This window comes from Python bivittatus, unplaced genomic scaffold, assembly GCF_059951505.1.
Source record: "Python bivittatus isolate LINGU-HERP-01145 unplaced genomic scaffold, Pbiv_v1 ctg000040_np1212, whole genome shotgun sequence".
In the NCBI taxonomy this organism is placed as follows: Eukaryota; Metazoa; Chordata; class Lepidosauria; order Squamata; family Pythonidae; genus Python; species Python bivittatus.
The window spans coordinates 321,036-339,739 of NW_028277032.1; the positions used below are offsets into that span (position 1 = coordinate 321,036).

The following is an 18,704-nucleotide window of genomic DNA, read 5'->3' on the forward strand; positions in this document are numbered from 1 at the left end:
GTTATTCAACAAACTATAGTTAAGCTATAGCATAATGTAGTATGTGGAACCTGTAGCTGAAAGGCACTAGTGAGTGTTTTGGTTGAACCTATATCTGCCTACTCTTAAGGATGAGTTCACACAAGATGCTAAACCCTAAAATCCAATTTTTCAAAATATAATTGCTACATTAACAGAACATTCAATTCCCCAATAAATAAACCATATGTTGACTTAGCATGATAGCCTCATTCATACAATATGAGAAGCTATGGTTGAGTTTCCACAACCTGATGAAACCACAAATTATTAACTCAGTTTTAGCCTGGACTGCCAGTGCTACATAAGCCAACCATTGACTAGCATTCTGTGTACTTCCCTCTTCGGACAATATGACTGTCCTGGTCTGTGGATTCAGTAGCTCCTTCTGCATTGGCAGAAGTTATATTGGAAGGATCAGCATGAGGTCTGTTCTAGATCTGGATAGTATGATCTAGGTGAGATCAGTTCCCCAGCAATTAAACATAGGTTTCCTGATCCGATTGTGGTAGATGGGTAGGCTCTATTCTAAACTAGAACTAATGGGTTGCACTGGCTGGGTTTGTTCCACATCCTTAATTTGCACACTGAATTAAATAATATTCTTAATTCACATGGTACACTGAATCACTAAAATGAGCTGAGTTCAAACACATACTAAGTCGCCAAAAGAAGATAAAATAAAACCCAACCAAGAAATGTAGCAATTAGGTCTTCAATTAACTATGCCATGTGAATGTAGTCAAAGAGAAAATTACCATGAGAGATTAAAAAGAATTCCATCATGGTTTTTGTGGTAGTGAATTTGGGAATTTGTCTGTGTCGATCCAGCAGAACTTGCTTTTTTTCCCAGAAAAGGAAATAAAAGCAAATCCTGCAGTTGAGCTAGACTACTTTAACATCACTGATCCAAGTCATTGTGGATTTTGTTTGATTTTGATATAATGGAGTGTTTGAACCTAGCAAATTGTTTATTTTTTTTAAAAAAATGCATCAAGTTAATTAATAGAAGAAAAAGTATATGATTAATCCTATGTTAAGAGGATTATCAATATCACCTCAAAGATAAAAGGCATGGTAATAATGCAAAAGTACAAGAAAAAGGGGGAAGAAGACCTGAGAAACTATGCTAGAAACAAAGCAGCTCCAAAAATGAAACAAAACCCTAATTCCAGATGTTGACAAATAATACATATCGGCAATCCATAGCTGCAAATCGAAAGCAGATCTGTCCTTTCACAGTTTGTTGTTTCATATATTCCAAATATGAGGGATATAGCCAATAATAGCATATTTGTCTTCAAAACTTAGTAACCAATGTAGAACCATCTTAACAAAGTGGGTCAATAATAACTCCAAACTGGATGAGCAAATGTCACACCTTCAGCAGCCAGGCATCTAGTTATAACTAACCCTCTTTAAATAAGCAATCTCTAAGGTTTCCAGCGTATACAAAGCAAAATGTTTGTGGTACTTACCTTCTTTTAAAATAACAGGAGATCAAGTCCACATCATTTAAAAAAAACTCCACTGCTTTGCTAGGAAAAAAAATATATTGAAGTACATCCTTTCAGAGTTTGAATATATAACTAATATCCATTTAATCAACTACAACTTAGTATACAAGAGAGCTACCGGCTTAAAAGCCACGGTTAATTCTTCTGTAACATTCAACACTGTGGCACTCCCAAAGCAGAGACAGTATCCGGGCCAAATGAATGAATAACACATGGTTACATGGAATAAACTGCCAAAAATAGTTCTGCCAATTTTGCAAAAGTCTTAAAAATGGCAACCGAGTTGATCCAAGGTAATAATATTATAAAAGGCCCAGTTTATCCAAAAAAGATTTATCTGCTCCTTTTAAAATGGGTTTATCCCATAACGTAAGATTTTTATGAGTAAAAGGGTCAGCATTATATCTGTAACCAAATATTTTCATATCTGTCTTATGGAATTGGCTATAAGGTTGAAATTGACTCCTGCGCAAACAGATGCTTCCTGGGAACTCTTTAACCAAGGAGAGATTACACCATTAATAATCCTCCATGGTTTAGGATTAAGTAAACTGTATCAGTCCAAAATATAAAGTGTCAGGGAAATCCAAAATCAGTTTAAAAGCTTCAAAGAAATTATATAAAAAACTTTCTCAGCATCTCAAGTAATTGTAGCTGTGCCCTGTCTATTCTGAGTCAGAGCAAGAATATCAGCTTAAAAACTGATACTGCAGAAGCTTGACCTGTAAAATACAGTTTGGTTGAGTGTATAATACTTGGAAGAGCAAGCTGTAATATATGGGTCAGAGTAGCAGTTAATACCTTAACATTTATATTTATGATATTAATAAATCTGTAATTAGAACACAAAGTAGGATTGCCAGGTTAGGTATAACGATGATCTTCGCTCCATTAAAAGTTGAAACTCATTTACTGTGTCTCCAGAAAAACAGAAGATTAAAAAGCCAATATCCTTTTTTAAATCAATCCACTGGAAAATCAATAGAGCCAGGAATTTTCATCAATTTCACAGATTTAATTTTAGTGACAATTTCTTAGACACAAGAGATGAAGTCAGATTAGTAACTTTGTCTTTCAATAACTGTAGCAATCTCACTTTTGTTGGAAATGATCTCATAATGATAAAGAATTGGAACAAAATAGATATCCCTATTAGAGATATAATATGATATTTAATTTGCTTGAATCTGAAAGCCAGAAACTTTAGAGCTACATTAGTCAGAAGGTTTGGATACATAAAGGGTTAATAATTTTTAAACTTTCTGTCTAAGAATGCAACTTTAGCCATTTGCTGCTGCTTTTCATGAGAAACTTAAGTGAAAATACAATCTGGAATTAATGCTTTGGCAGTGTCCCATAACAAGACAATACATAATATAACCAAGTCTTATTTAACAATTTGAAAAACTCTTATCCATTACCTAGTCTATCTGATTAATACAGTCTTTATCTTTCAGAAAAGATACATCTGAGGACCACTTTACTGATGAATTTCCCAGTTTATCAAATAAAGCAATATGATATGTTAGAAGTGCAATAATAGGGCTCTTAAAAAAATTAGATTAGGTGGTTTCCATTGGATGTAACTTATTGCAGGTGCACACCAAGGAACTATATGTCACTTGGGAAGTGTTTTGGCTTTGGACATCTTAATGGCCTCTGGGAGATAATATTCTCTTTGTGAACAGAAGAAATCCAATGTAGTCCTTGCACTTCTGCCAGCTCTTTCAGTGGCTGACTTAATTTCTTCGTCTATGATCTGGAGGATCTGACTTGCTTTTTAAAGCTTCCATTTATTTGCCAGAGATGCTTGCAACACTGGACCATCTTTGAACAGATCCATCAGTTTGGTCTTGTGGTAGCTAATGGTTAGCTTTTCCTCATCACAATAGGTTGCTGAGGTTCAAGGACTTCTCCTGAGCCCAATCTGCTTAGCAAAAACGATAGCTGCATCATTTATCGGTCTATTATTCCAGGGGCAGGAGTGTGAAATTCCCCTCTGATCAGAGTTAGAATAAAAGAAGTCAAGTACAATTTGAAGAAAGAAGGGTTCCAAAATACAGCCCTGTTTTATCCCTTTGTGTATTGACATTTTGACAGAGATAGGCTGTACCTGCTGAATCTAACTTGAACGAAGTTTTCATGCAGCATCTTAATTAAGCGTTTATTAATTTACATTCATTTACAATGAAAAAATATCAAATGCATTGCAATCCAATCAGATAAAAACAACAGGGGTAAAATGGCCAGGAAGCTAATAGAATTACAGACCATCCTGGAAGAAATTAATCAAGTAGACAGGACAATATGGTAATCAATTCATTAATTTATAGTAATTAAGAGGAACAGTCTCAAGTCTTTGGAGTAATTTTCACCAAACCCTATCCATAGGTAGAGTTGAATGCTGATTTCAAATTAGCTAACACCACATAGAGAGTGTCATGGGGGTGAGTAGAATATTTTTCAACTCAAAAGTTGAATTTGCCGTATGCTGTTCTTCCCTCTCAAAACTCCCTCAGTGAAAATGAGATTCAGGGAAGATTATTTTGTCTTAAAAAATATAAGAGCTTTATGAAAATCAGTTATTGACATATCTGCAATCTCTCAGCTGATATTCTATTCTCAGCTGGATCCAATTTGGTGTTCTCCAGTGGTGTCCAAAATTTCAAATTTGAGTCATTTTGAACTGAAATAATTCCGTGTTTGAAGTTATTTTGAGGATGAAATATTCTGCTTTGTGCTCAAAGCAGTTCCAAAATAATTAAAGCATTCCATCTACTCATTTAGCCATTTCACACTTGAAACACCTGTTTCAGACTCAAGATGGAATGCTTTGAATTCAAACTGGTTCAAATTCAGAACATTTTGAATGTATCTTTTCTCATCTCTTTGAGAGTGTCCATTAGAACCTTTTTAACGCTTGCCAAAACTTCCTTTAGTGGATGAAGTTTAGTGGAGTTTTTCAGATGCTGTCCAGACAAATAACAAACCAGTATTTTCCAATACCTAAATGCACCTCTTCTTTGATGTTTTTCTGGGTGAATATTTCAGGATTAGCTGGGCTTGCTAGGGAAAAAAAAAAATACATGGCTCATTCATTATAGCTAAATCATCTTCTTCTGGGCTTCAGGCCCAGCTTATGTTTCCTGCATCAGATGTAGTTCCTGAGCTGAAGTCTGTTCATACTTTTAGTCTAGTTTTTAGTCTACTTCTTTTGGATTTCCCTTGCTGGTAGTCAGCTGACAGTACCCCAGACTTTGTTTTCATTAGGTAAGACAAGCAAACTTGTCAGAATTTGCAAGCAAAAACTTCGTTTCTAGAGTAGGACATGTAAAAAAGCAGGCAACATCAACTTGGGTTTTATCTTAAGATTCATTAAGTAAAAAAGAGTGAGGGTTAGACCCTTGAAAAACAAAAGGGACTCTTTACTTACAGTGAAGTCATTCACTCCAATTCAGGACTCCAAATCTGGAAGTAGGTTCAATTTCTGTTGCCAAAGCTTTAAAAATGGCACAGTGTTTATTTCCTGACAATCTTCAGTCTGCTTGTGATCTGAAACTGCAGCATACCTGGTGACCAAGGTGGTGATCATTTGCTTCCAAATGATGGAAGCCCCTGTAGTTTTGTGACAAATTTGTGGCATTGTCACTGAATAAATTTAAATAATTAAGCTATTAAGAGATGTTGAGCATGGATATAATTAGTCACACATATTGGCGTCTGCACCTGGCACCTTTGAGCAAATGCCATGGTTCCCGCTATCGTCTTCTCCACTCCCTTCCTTCTGTGAACCTGATCTCTGATGAATTACAAACACCTATATCTAGCAGGGTTCCCCCCACTCCCGTCCCTCATTTTGGCCATCTGGGAGTGCTTCTTAATTTTCAGCCATCGCTGGATTTGCAAATGGTAGCTATGGCAAGGAGCACATTGGTGCAAATATGGCTAGTGGCCTCTACAACGCCTCCTCCACCCATTTTGTTGGGTAACAATTCATTGCACTTGGCTAAATTAGGAACGCCCAGAATATGCTGCCTCTGATCGAACAGCTTTTTGAAAGTAAAACATCCAGAACAGGAATTGGTTTGTTGCATTCTAGATGTGGCCCATCCCCAAAATGTAACAATTGAATCAAGAAATAAGCAGGAAATATGACATGTAGAAATAACTGTGGAATTCCAAAGAAGAAATAAACATTTCCTTAAGACTGATGGCTTTTTTAGGCAGTTAGCTTTAGCCATGTTTTCCCCGATCCTAATCATGTGGCCCCTAGGACCGTATTCCATAGATTTACATCAGTGTTTCTCAACCCTGGCAATGTTAAGACGTGTGGACTTCAACTTCCAGAATTCCCCAGCCAGCCCTGCTGGCTGGGGAATTCTGGGAGTTGAAGTCCAGACATCTCAAAGTTGCCAAGATTGAGAAACCCTAATTTACAGGGTGGTATAAGGCTCCATTCAGTCCCACCTTTGACCTAAGAGGCCTACAGCTAATGATTCAGGGACTTAATCACCATAAGATACTTTTACTACAGATAGTAGAAAAGGCCTTAATAATGAAGCAACCTGGCCACTGCAAACTCTAGGATTCCAGTTCTCTATGTAGCACTACCCAACTTTAAACCCTATATCTCTTTCTCCAACTCTTACATCATAACTGATTGAGAGCCATTTGTTTCTCAGCAGGAGAACCAGTTGCTTCCTATACATTGTTATGGGCTTGGGCTCGACTGCTGTCAGGCCCTTTGTTCTGATTTTACCAACTTTTTCCTTCCCACCTTGGAAATCGTGGCTCATTATGATCTCTCATATGAAAGGAATTGCGTAAATGGAACATTCATTGGTTTAAAATATTTCTTGATCATCTTTAATCAAAAAGATTTCCAGGAGTGTGTTGAAGTGTGAATAAAACTATTCATGCAATTCAGGAAAGGAATGTTTCAGCCAAGAATGAAGACATAAAGGGATCTTATCAAATTTGCAGATGACCCTAAATCAAATGAGACACTAATACTCTGTCAGAAAATAAGTAAATAAGTAAATAAATAAGTAAATAAATAAGTAAATAAATAAATAAATAAATAAATAAATAAGATTTGGAATTACCTCAGTAGGATAGAACTGAGTGGGTTAATAATAGTAATTATTGTTGTGGAAAGGTAATTGAGGCAAATGCAGGTGAAAAATGAAAAATGTGCAGGTTGGGGCTGGTCTGGTTTGGAATTTATGAAAAGGATCTTGGAATTGTAGTTGATCACAAGCTGAATGTGAGTCAGCAATGTGACACAGTTGCCAAAAAAAGGTAAATGCAATTCAGAAGGCAAATTCAATAGAAATAGCTTCCAAATCACAAGAAATAATAGTTCTGTTTTATTTTGCCTTGGTCAGAGTCCACCTCAACTAATATGCCCAATATTGGGGACTGCATTTAAAGGCAGGTTCTGAGAAACTGGAACAGGTGCAGAGAAGGATAATGACTGAAAACTAAGCCTTAGGAGGAGAGACAGCTTTAAATAGAGAAAGCCTGGGGGCAATAGCACTTTTCAGGCACCTGAAAGGAGCCAAGTCCTGACCTTCTTTTATATGACTCCAGAAAGCAGGACACAGAATAATGGTCTTCAGTTCCTTGAAGGAAGATTCCAACTGAATGTTAGAAAAACTGATACTGAATGGTGGAACTCACTATCCAGTGAAATAGTAGGTTCCCCTTCACTGGATATGTTCATGCAGAGCTGGACATCCCTCTGTTAGGGATGCTTTAAATTGAATACCTACACTGAACAGGAGGTTGGACTCCGTAAATGGTCCTGTTCAACCCTGAGTCAACCACACTGTCTCCCAATAGCATAGGAGAAAGAAGGGAAGGCAAGAGAGCTGGTGGGTCTCTGGCTCAGATCCTTTGTTCTGTTGCCCAGGCTGGGACCATAGGAAAGACTGGCCACTTCATTAATGCTATGGCCAAAGTTCAGGGAGCTCAAGTGGATGTTTCTCAGGACTGGCTGGGCTTGGGTTGGCTGGATCCTCTGACTTCTAGGAGCAGATCAATGAGCTGTAGTTCTGTTACCAGTTCCCCACCTTCTCTTTGCTTAACAGACCTGGAAGGGGACTTTGGCCATCCAAGTCAAGCCATAATGATGTGGTTTCCTGCGTTATTCACTTGTTACCGAACAAGATAATGAACCTCACCTGTTTTCACATGCTTACAGAGTGGTGTAAGATCCATTTCAGCATGCATGAGAAATGGATTCTCCTTGGGATGAGACCAAGCCACGTGTTGAGATAACCACTCACTTCACACAAAGGAAAAACAATGTATTCATTTTCTACCCATTCCTTAGAATTGTATCCCACCCTTTGTTGATTATCAGATAATGTGGTATTCTTGACTAATCAGTTCTTATGTCCTCCCACCCCACCCCACCCATGTCCCTGTAGTTCTACCAAGCCACACATGTGGAAATCCAGGAAGACTCCAGAATGGAATCCAGCAAGGAACAACGTTCAGCGTGGGAGACAAAGTGCGTTACAGCTGCAACCCGGGTTTCTTTTTGGAGGGGCACGCATTGCTCACTTGCCATGAGAGTCTGGAAAATACTGCATCCTGGGATTTCCCTCTGCCCTTCTGTCGTGGTAGGTGTTCTTCCTTGTCTTTTATTTTGGGTTTTCTTAATACGTACCATAGATGCTGGCCAGCACTCTAAATGACTTAGCAAGAGTTATCTAGATAGGAGACAAATCCTATTGTAGGAGTTTGGACAGAGGGGAGTTCTGTAACAGATAGTCTAAATTCTGTGCAAAAGAAAAGCTGAATTATGTATCTGCATACATTATACAACAGAGCAGACTTGCATATTTTATTAAGCATAATTCATCCACTTTATGCTAATATGCACATAGAGTCAGGTTGTGCTTCGACCCTCTGGAGACACTATTCATCTATCCTATTCACTTTTGTAATTTCAGCAGACATGTACTTTTAAATATATATTGGCAACCATAAGAGCCAGGGAACTTTTTTTTTAAAATCAAGGTTATTAGGAAGCTGAATCTATCTATCTATCTATCTATCTATCTATCTATCTATCTATCTATCTATCTATCTATCTATCTATCTATCTTTTTAAAATTTTTCCCCTGTACCCCCACAGAATTGTGGCATATATATAATCTATCCTAGTATAATATAAGTAGGCCTGAATACAGTTTTTTCCAGTCTGTTCTATTTTGGTTACGCATATATAGAAAAGCCACTTGATTCCCTGTCATTCTAACCATTCCACATGGGATTAACCGGTAAGTTCACATACAGAAGTTTTTGCTTTATTTTGTCATAATATCAGTCCTTCCTGCTCATTCATCTCTTCCCTCCCTCATATATCCCCAGTGACCTTTAGCACAGTATCTTGTGTTAATTCTTTTATTGAGCCTTTGAGCATGTAATCAATTAGCAATCCTGGGATGGAGCATTGATCTTGCATTTAAATTGAGCCAAGATGGTTTGCTAACTGATGGATAATTCTTGGTACTTTCCTCAACAAGTAGCAAGAGTTAGGTTGCATTTGTGTGCGTGTGTGTGTGTGTGTGTGTGCCTTCAAGTCAGTGTTGATTCCTGGTGACTGCCTGAAGATTTCTGGACAAGATTTCCAGAAGTGATTTGCCCTTGCCTCCTAAGGCTGAGAGAGAGGGACCGGTGCAAGGTCACCCAGCTGACTTTGTGCCTAAGCAGGAGAAGAACTCACAGTCTCCTGGCTTCTAGTCCAGCACCATCATCACCACACCAAACTGATTCTCACTGCATTCAACTAAGCTTTGACTCCTGGTGACTACATGAACAAGTCCCTCCAATTTTCTTGGCAACATTTTTAGAAGTGTTTTGCCATTGCCACCTTCTTCCTAGGGCTGAGAGAGAGGGGTGGCCCAAGGTCACCCAGCTGGCTTTGTGCCTCAGGCAGGACCAGAACTCATGGTCTCCCAGTTTCTAGCCTGATGGACTGGATTTTATTCCTGCACTTATCTGTTGCTTCTGTTATGGTGCTGGGAGTTTGAGAAGTGGCTCTAGCACTACTGGAGTTGTGCCAGTGAAGGACCCTTCCGCCTCTCCATTTTTCATCTCTTTCATCATCCATCTTGACTTCCTGCTGAGTTGGTGAATCCACTGAAGAACTTTTTTTGATGTAACTTGGCTGTAGAAAGTAATCCCTTTATCTCGATACCTAGCATTAAATCATATTCATTTATGTTTTGTACAGGACTAGTTGCATTTGTAAAGACCAGTGCTGCATTTAAGACTAAACCAAACTAGCTTGCTAGTTTTTGTTAATATTCTCAGTGGCCTGGAAACAATGAACAGAATCCGCTCTCTCAAATCATTGGGACCAGAATATATTTAGTTGGGCAAATTTGTCCTTGATCTCCGTTGCCTTTTGTTTTTAATGTTAAAACATTTAGAACATCTTTAAAGGTACCATATTTTAGATTTTAATTTTTAAATATTTCAATATATGTTTAGTTTTCTGGATTATGACTTTTTAAGCTTCAAGCCCAGGTACAGGTAGTCCTCACTTACCAACATTTGTTTAGTGACCATTCAAAATTGCAACAGTGCTGAACAAAGGGACTTACAACCGGTTCTTGCACTTACAACCGTCACAGCACCCCTGCGGTCACGATCATGATCCGGACATTTGGAACCCAGCTTGCACTTATGATGGTTGCAGCATCCCAGGGTCACATGATCACCCTTGGCAACCTTCCCAGCCAGCTTCCAGCAAGCAAAATCACTGGGGAACCGTGTGATTCACTTAATGAATGCATGATTCATTTAACAGCTGCGGTGATTCACTTAATGACCACTGCAAAAAAAGTTGTAAAATTGGGTGTGACTTGCTTAAGAACCACCCCATTTAACAATGACTATTGTGGTCATTAAGTGAGGACCACCTGTACTTGTTTGAGTAGAACAATGGCATATAAATGAAATAATAAACATATTGGATTATATACCAAGTTTCTCACTTTTAAGCTACAAATAATCAGATCACATTTGACTTAGCTTGTTTAGATTATGTGTATCTTTGAGTCAGTGTTGACTCCTGGTGACTGCCTGGAGAAGTCCCTGCATTTTTCTTGGCAATATTTTCAAAAGTAGTTAGCCATTGCCTCCTTCCTAGGGCTGAGTCAATGCAAAAAGAAAAAACAAGAAAGTAGTAAAAGTTAGTCCCCTTGAAAAGAAAATCAGTAAAAATTGTAAAATGTAAGAAAGATTTGCACCTACAAGGTAATAACTTTCTTCCAAGAATCTTAACAAAACTCATCTTCCTTGCCCTTGATGACCTGTTTTCACTAAAACAGTTAAGACACTAGTAATACAAAGGTTGGATTTATCATGCTAATTCAGAATCTGGCTTTCTTTACTATGATGTGAATCCCAGCCATGAGATTTTTATGTTGTATACTGTTGCCACTTCTGTGGCCACCCACTCATACTCAACTTGGCTTAATACACTGGCTGAACTCAGCTGGCATGCTGTAGTGTGATGGGTAAACCCAATCTACAGTATAGTATCAAAGTATAGTATCTTAAAAATAAATTGATCATAATATATTGCCAGGAATACAGCTGATTCCCAAGCGCTAGACTTTTGGTCTCTCAGCATTATAGCCCAATCAACAGGGTTACTACGTTGGGGAAAAATGGGAGGACAAAGTGCTCTGCATACCTCTTCAAGCTCTGAAGGAAAGGGAAGATGTAAATCTAACAAGTACATAAATGTTTAAAAAATTGTTTAAAGCTCAATCTGATTGCATATGGTCCTTTTAAAAAATAGCATTTTAATTCATAGGGAGGAGGGTATGTGCAGCAAACTTCATGCTTGGTCCAAAAGCATATGCAAAATGCAATGACCAGGATAATGGATGTTACACCTTGGTTGAATCAACTGCACTAGTTGCCAGTTAGCAACCAAGCCATGTTCATGTGTGGTGCAGCAGTAAGATGTCGGTTTTGGACTGGGAAAGACCCTCCATGATGGAAAGACCTTGGGTGACTCTAGGCCAGTCACTCTCTTTGTCAGCTCAACCAACCTTATGGAGTTCATGTTGGGATAAAATAAAGGGAGATCACCATCAAATGTTTCTTGAACTCTTGAGGAAAAGGCAGGATGCAAATTTAACAAATGGTGAAATAAATAAATTTGGGATTAAACCTGGCAAGAGTTTAATTGCTAGATGGCTTCCCAGCCATGGGGTGCCCTCCTGAAGTTGTTTTGGTAAGTTACGGGCACTTTTAGCATACAGAAAACAGATGATTCCCTTTTAATTCTCCTTAGTTGTTATGGATCTGTTTCTTGGTGATCATTAAGACTTGATCGTATTTTTACAGAAGTCTTAACGTTTCCCTTGAAATCCTTCTGATGTGTCCTCAGTAATGTATTCATTATCACGAATAAGACAGGAACATCAGGTGATATGTGAACGCTTCCTGGATCAATTACGTTATCTTTTATCAAGTATCCTTGATCCTTATGGCTTTGTGTCACAGAAGGCTCCTCCCATATCCACCATATATTTTGTTTAAATGAATTGTCCTGAGGATGGTTGCTGACAAAAAGTCTATTAAAGCAGGCTTTCTCCTCTAGTTGTCTCATGATACATTGGACAAATGTTTCATAGGGGCAATGGGAGCCGTAGTCCCTCACCCTTGAAGAGCATGGAGCTGGGGAAGCCTCATTTGCCATTCTCACTGGACAGCAGCCTCAGCTTTTTTCTCTCTTCCTGTAAATAGGCCATTTGCAAAGCTCAAGGAAGGGCCTGATAACTACCCTTTGTTTTCTCTCGCCCCGTGTTATAAAGCATTGGCATTTTGTTCGGCGCTTAGAAACAGTCACTGTCGGCAATAGTGGGAGCATCAATTATTGACTGCCACCTGCAGCCCATTAGAGGGAGAGTTGCCCAGAGAATTCTTGTTCTATTCTGGAAATTAGGATCACGTCACTGAGCAGCCACTTCTGAATTTGTGGCTCTGTTAAGGCAGCTGATCGTTTCTCACCGTGATCACGTTCCTTCAGATCGTTTGCCTGTTCCACTTAGCTTTGTTCAGCTCTATGGTGGAAGCTTGGAAATCAGGGGAAGGCAAGTGAGATTCTCATCTTGAAGGGCTGTAAGGGTTGCTCCCCCCTTCTTTTTTCATGTGGTCTAGAAGAAAAGTAGCTGTGCCAAACTTCTGTTACCTGCAGAAAGAATTATATGGAAATGGCATTCAAACGATTTGATCCACCACCCCAAATTCTTTTCATAATGGCTTCTTTAGCAAGTACATCATAAAACTGAGGAACAAGCTAACTGTGGGAGAAGCCAGGAAGGACATCTCCAAACACCAAAGTGGACTCCCCATGTCTGGGACAGAGATCTTTGGTAGGAGTAGTCCATTTCTAACCAAGTTCAAATCCTGTTATAAACCAAAAGTGTTGGGATGCTGACTTTCAGAAGCACAGGTAGTCCTTATTTAGCAACCACAATTGGGACCGGCAACTCAGTTGTTAAGTGAAGCGATTGCTAAGTGAAACCGTGATTGTGCTTATGATCTTACTTCACTTTCCTTTGCTTTACAGACCTGTGAAGGTTGTAAATGTGAGGATGGATCATAAAGTTACTTTTTCATCACTGTCGTAATTGCAAATGATCACTAAACAAGTCAGTCGCTAAACAAGGATTACCTGTACTGGTGTCAGGCCTAGCCCAAGGAACTCCAAGAGACAATGCAGATTCAGTTCAGCTATGTTTATTAGCTACAACCTCTAGCAAGAATCTTCCCAGACTGAAACCCCAGCTCCCAAGTCAGCCAGCCACAATAGTGTGAATTTCTCAGGATGGTGCCAGTCTCATCCTCTTGTTGCACCCACACTCCTCCGGCGAGCTAAGAAAATGTCTATCTCCCTGAGCCTGGCCTTCATAATTCCATTCCATCACAACTGGTATGCCATTACCACCCTTTGAAATACATCATGATCGTAGAACTGGAAGGGATCCAAAAGCTACTTCCTTCTACCTCTCTGGTTCCCATTCCCCACATCCCCATAAGTCCATTCAGACAAAGTGACAGACACATTATAAAAATGCTAACCAGAGACATAATTGCTGCAACTATTTATCTAGCTGGCATTTTTATAACTAAAACTAGCATGTGGAGGTAGACAAAATGGCAGAAGGAGGTGAGTCCTCATCAGCCAATTGGTTATAGGATGGAATTTGGTGGTCTTTTTGTGACTTCATTGGCTTTGGATCATCCCTTTGGGGAAAAAAATGATGACTTCAGTTATCCCTCCAGAGAAAGACAAACTCAGAGAATGTCTTTATTTGCTATATTTATATATAGCTCCATAACTGAAAGCATCTCAAAGCAGTTTACAGTAAAAACAGCAATTAATAACACAATAAAAACATATTCATGAAACAGGCAGGAAAAGGGGGAAAAACTCTGAATAAAAATAATTTGGCTTTGAATACATTCTGTTCAGAATGAATAAAGTGGGTCAAGTTTTCAGAAACAAGTACTAAAAATACATAAAAGAAGACCTTTAATAACTGTCCTTCCTGGAAAAAAACCACACACATAATAAAACTAATTAAGGCACATTAGTGTGTATTGAAAGTAGAGAGTTTTGTAGAACCACAGTGAGAGCCCATGCTGAATTTCAGGACAGTAAGATCACAATCAGCACATTGTAGGTCTGGACACAGATATAAACAAGCTGTTGCCAGGCTCTGAAGAAGAGCACGATTGAAACATTGCTGCAGCAGAAATCTGATATGTAGACTTTCGGTGTGTCAGTTCCACACTCAGGATCTCTAAAAGACAGGTAGGACTTAAAGGTACCAAGCCCTATTCCTTGGAAATCATTGCAGCTGGTCTTGCTATCTCTAGGAACTTTTTGAGAGAAACTCTCTCTCTCTCTCACATGGCAAGGGGGCTGAGAAAGAGGCATCAAAACTGGAAGAGGGTATCTGCCTCACGCAGGTGTAACGGTTGTTGATTTCTGAGTGATGTTTCCTTCCTCTTCAGCAGGTGGTGGCACATTAACAAGCTTGGCTGATTTCAGAAGATAAACAGGGTTGGATTAATACTTAGGTGAGGGACCGTCTGGTAATTCCAGGGTTGTAGGATGGCCTGAGAATCCAGAAAAATATCTCAGGGGAAGGAAGTGATAAAACACTTCTGTAATGCTGCCAAGAAAACCGTATGGATGCAGTCACCATGGAAAGGCAACATATACCTGCCTTTAACTTAAACGTTAAAAGTAAACTAAGTTGCCTGAGGCTGGCTGGACAGATGTCTTGCAGGGCACCGTCTTCCATCATTAGCATCCTGGAAGAGGTTCTATCCCGAGTCTTAAACAGAGCACATTTTTAGAGACATCGGAAGCAGAATAAAACTTCCTCTGGAGAATATGGGGGCTGTGAAGGTTCATGTGCTCAGAATATTATATTCTGTCCTAATGGCTTGGTTAACATAATTTCATTTTTCTCTAATGGAGAGAAATATGTGACTTTTACAGCAGTTCAATTTGCTTTAGTGGCACAGAAGCAGTACAAAATTCACTGCAAGCAAGATATGCCTTTAACTTTTCCAGTGTATGTAGGTATTATGAGCCATGGTTTCATTACCATGATTTGTTAACCATGTAGCCTAGTAAGTTAGGAATGCTCCTAGGAAAATAAGACATGCATGTGTTTGGCAGGCATTGCGATGTTCTAGATTTGTAGCTCTGCCTGCACCAGGCAGCACTCTGTACTTTTTGAAAACCAACTTGCATCTCCAAATAATCTTCAGGACGTCTTCAAACGATGTGAACACTCTAAATTCAGCCACAGGTTTACTTCCTCCCTTTTTTCTAGCTCGCTGTCTTGACCGAGAGTTCTGGAATAAAGCTTGTACATACTCTTGGGTCAATTTCGTTGGTTCTAAAAATAATATTGTCAAAGCAGGTGGCAGCACTTAAGCAGCCTTGGCTGATCTTGGAAAGTTCACAGGATCAGACCTGATTGGCGTGTGGTTGGAAGACCATCAGGTATTCCTAGGACCAGGTAAAAACAAAAACAAAAAATCCCAGAAACAAGCAATGATGAACCACTTCTGTACTGTTCCCAAGAAAATGACACAAACGTATCTGTGATATCACCAGACTCAAGCTGGAATGTAGGTAGTCTTCCTTTACTTAATATAAAGGCATTATCCAATTTTTTCCCCCTAGGTGGTTATAATTGCTTTGTAAATAATACTGTTATTATGGTTTTAAGGAGAATTCATAAGAACACCAACAGAAAGTAGTGCGGGGCCCAGTAAATCTGCCCCTTGTGGATTCCAGTCCCCACTTCCTGAATTTCCTGGGAAATGCTACCAATGACGCCCAAAACACCTGGAATGACTGAGATCAGGGAAATCTTTTCTAGGTTATTTGATAATTATTTGATAATTTGACTTGCTTCAAGAATCTCACCGGATTGTAATTAGAATCATTTTCAGCTACCAGCTGTCATAGCCCAGGATACAGTTCTGCCCGTGTTTTTGCAATATGTTTACCTTGGTTGCAAACCACAGAGATGACCTTGGAGAAGGAATGCAGCAGTTAGCAAAACATGAATTAGGCCCAGAAAAAGAAGAAATGGTTAGAAATAAACAGTGACCCCACCTTGACTCTCTTTAGTATAAGAGAGAGGGAAGGAAAAATGTTATAAAGCTTTCAAGATTCTGTTACTGTGTGTAGCCTGTATCAGGTAGAGTTTCATGTGGAGTCTGTTTCCTGGCCTATTGTCCTGTGACTGACCTGCCTTTTTTAATTAATACCTGGAAGACAGGCTGCTCAGACAAGCTAGCTCTTCCTATTTACTCTTAGCAAATTGTGAGATAAGGAACGCTTTGCTCTAACCTCAATTAGATAATCATTTCCTTCTTTTGTCATAGCAGGTGGCCAATGCCTGCTAGACACTTAATCCTCATTCATCTGTAACCTTCCTTTGCTGATGCCTAAACTGAGCAACTCTGGGGGCGGAGGGAGAAGGAGAGGTTGCAGGGCTGTAAGACTCACCCAACGAAAGCAACCCCTTGGCGAGTCGGGTTCTGGAGGCTATTCCTGCCATTCGGGTTCTCGGTGGCCAGGAGGGAAGGTGTGTGGTGATTAGTGGGGACAATTTAAGTAAACAGGATGCTGTTTGATTTGGTCCTGGTGCCTCCTTTAATGTCCTCCTACTTTGGTATCCATCCTGCAAGTTCTAAATTAGCTGGCAACACAAGAATTTCAGACATCTATCTCACAGGGCTGACAGCTTTGCTCATTGTCTTACTGCAATTAAGTAATAGATATTCTGAGAAAATCAGAGTTAAGCAGGGAGCGTCTTTCCTTCTGGAGTTGAAGGCAATAGTTCTACATACTGCTCATAACACATTCAGACTCAACATATTTTAAAGATAACATCCTTCTGTTTGATCGCAATATATAATAGCTGATCTATAGAGGGGCTCCTTTGGATGGGAGCTTTTGCATTCATAGCTTCAGCCAAAATAACTATTGGCTATGTTTGTCATCATGACTTGGAAGGCACTAAGTCACCTGAATGTTGGGTGACAAATGTTGACTCAATTAGATGTTCTCTTTTAATCTCTGCATTCCTGGGCAAAGCTGCTGAAGAAAGACTTCTGTATTTGCAAATCAGTAAACAAAATGGAGCAATGCGCTTTGGTTGCCACCAAGCCATAAACTTCAATTAACATAGTTGCCTTCCAGATGTGGCAGATCCTGAGTATTTTGGGAAAGGATTATGGATCAACTTTGGGGTTTGAGGGACAATTGGTCTCCAATTCTTTGGCACTAGCTCCATTTTTAGAAGAAAGTGATCTTCTAAAATCACTAAGCGCTCGGCATCTTAAGTTTCAGCTTATAGGGAGGATAGACAAAACCATTCAGAATCCAGGAAAGCAACAGCAGCTCCATGCAGTTTCTACACTTTCTGCAGAAGGCAGAAAGAGAAACATAGGGGAGATCAGCATTTCTGCTTGTCCCACCACTGGTAAAGATCACTCCCTACTTCCTGAGGGCAGAAACGGATGACATCTCCCTCCCCAGCTCATTGTAGAGGCACCCCAGGTCCATGTTTTCCAGCTTTCATTCAGAATGATTGTTTTCCAACCTGAATCCTCTTAAGCTTTCAGAGCGGATGGTCCCAGTCCTTTGTCCTGTTCTGGAAGCAGCTCAGCTCTACTGCAGGGCCAGGCATGCCCCTTGCTCTCCAGCAGCTGGTTGATGCCCTCAACAGCAATTTCATTCTGGGCTGCCAGGCTGCTGTGTTCTCTGCTGGTTGGTGGTGGTTATTTTGTTTTGGGGTGTGTGTGTGTGTGTGCGCGCACATGCAATCGATCCATCAATGGCCTGTTAAGTCAATGAACTATCTTCAGCTCTAGAAGCTCATGTGCCCTTCATCTCCCAATGATCACCCTTCCCTTTTCATCCCAGCTGGGTGAACATCCCCCCTGCTTTCTCACGCCCTGCCCACAGGATTGCAAAGCTTCCCTTCCCTTCCTTTTATTTGTTAAATGTGGGAATGTTGCGACTTTATTTCTGTGAAGCTGAACTATCCATTCTTCCTTGAGGCAAAGTTTCCATGGACCTTCAGAGGAAACATGGCACTGGAAGAACATTGTTTGGGTTATTGTAGCATCAGAGCTGCAACTGCTGCCATGAATTGGGGGGGGGGGGGCTGGTCTGTGTTGTTGTCAAAAGAAACATGTGAAAATGGGGGAGGAATGTCTTGGAAAACAACGGAGAGGCCCCCAGACTAGTGAGCAGGGGACAGTCTCCAAAAGGAAAGGAGAGGCCTAGTGGGCCAGTCCACACCAGAGCCAGCACGGGCATGACCACTCCGGTCTCACGGAGCCATAGTCCAGACGGAGCACCAGCTCAGCCCCATGGCCAACTTCCTGCAATCTGGACTAGAATGTCTGAAGTTGGCTTAAGAAGGAGATGGGAGCAGCATGGGAGAAAAGCAGCGTAGGATGCCGTGCAGAATCACCACAGACACTCTTGTGGCAGAAAGCCAGAATTTTGGAGGTTTTCTGTCCCAACAAAGGAGGAGAGAAAGGTACAAGGATGTAGCATTCACACACACACAAAGGCAGACA

General features: G+C 40.0%; 1 protein-coding gene across 1 annotated transcript in view; it reads left to right on the forward strand.

The window, feature by feature from the left end:
• CSMD2 (CUB and Sushi multiple domains 2) overlaps nucleotides 1–18,704 on the forward strand; it is a 611,879-nt gene that overhangs the window by 194,611 nt on the left and 398,564 nt on the right. The window contains exon 4 of the mRNA XM_088153370.1: nucleotides 7,970–8,164. Coding sequence (XP_088009496.1) covers nucleotides 7,970–8,164 — 195 coding nt within the window. The remainder of the gene's footprint in view (nucleotides 1–7,969; nucleotides 8,165–18,704) is intronic.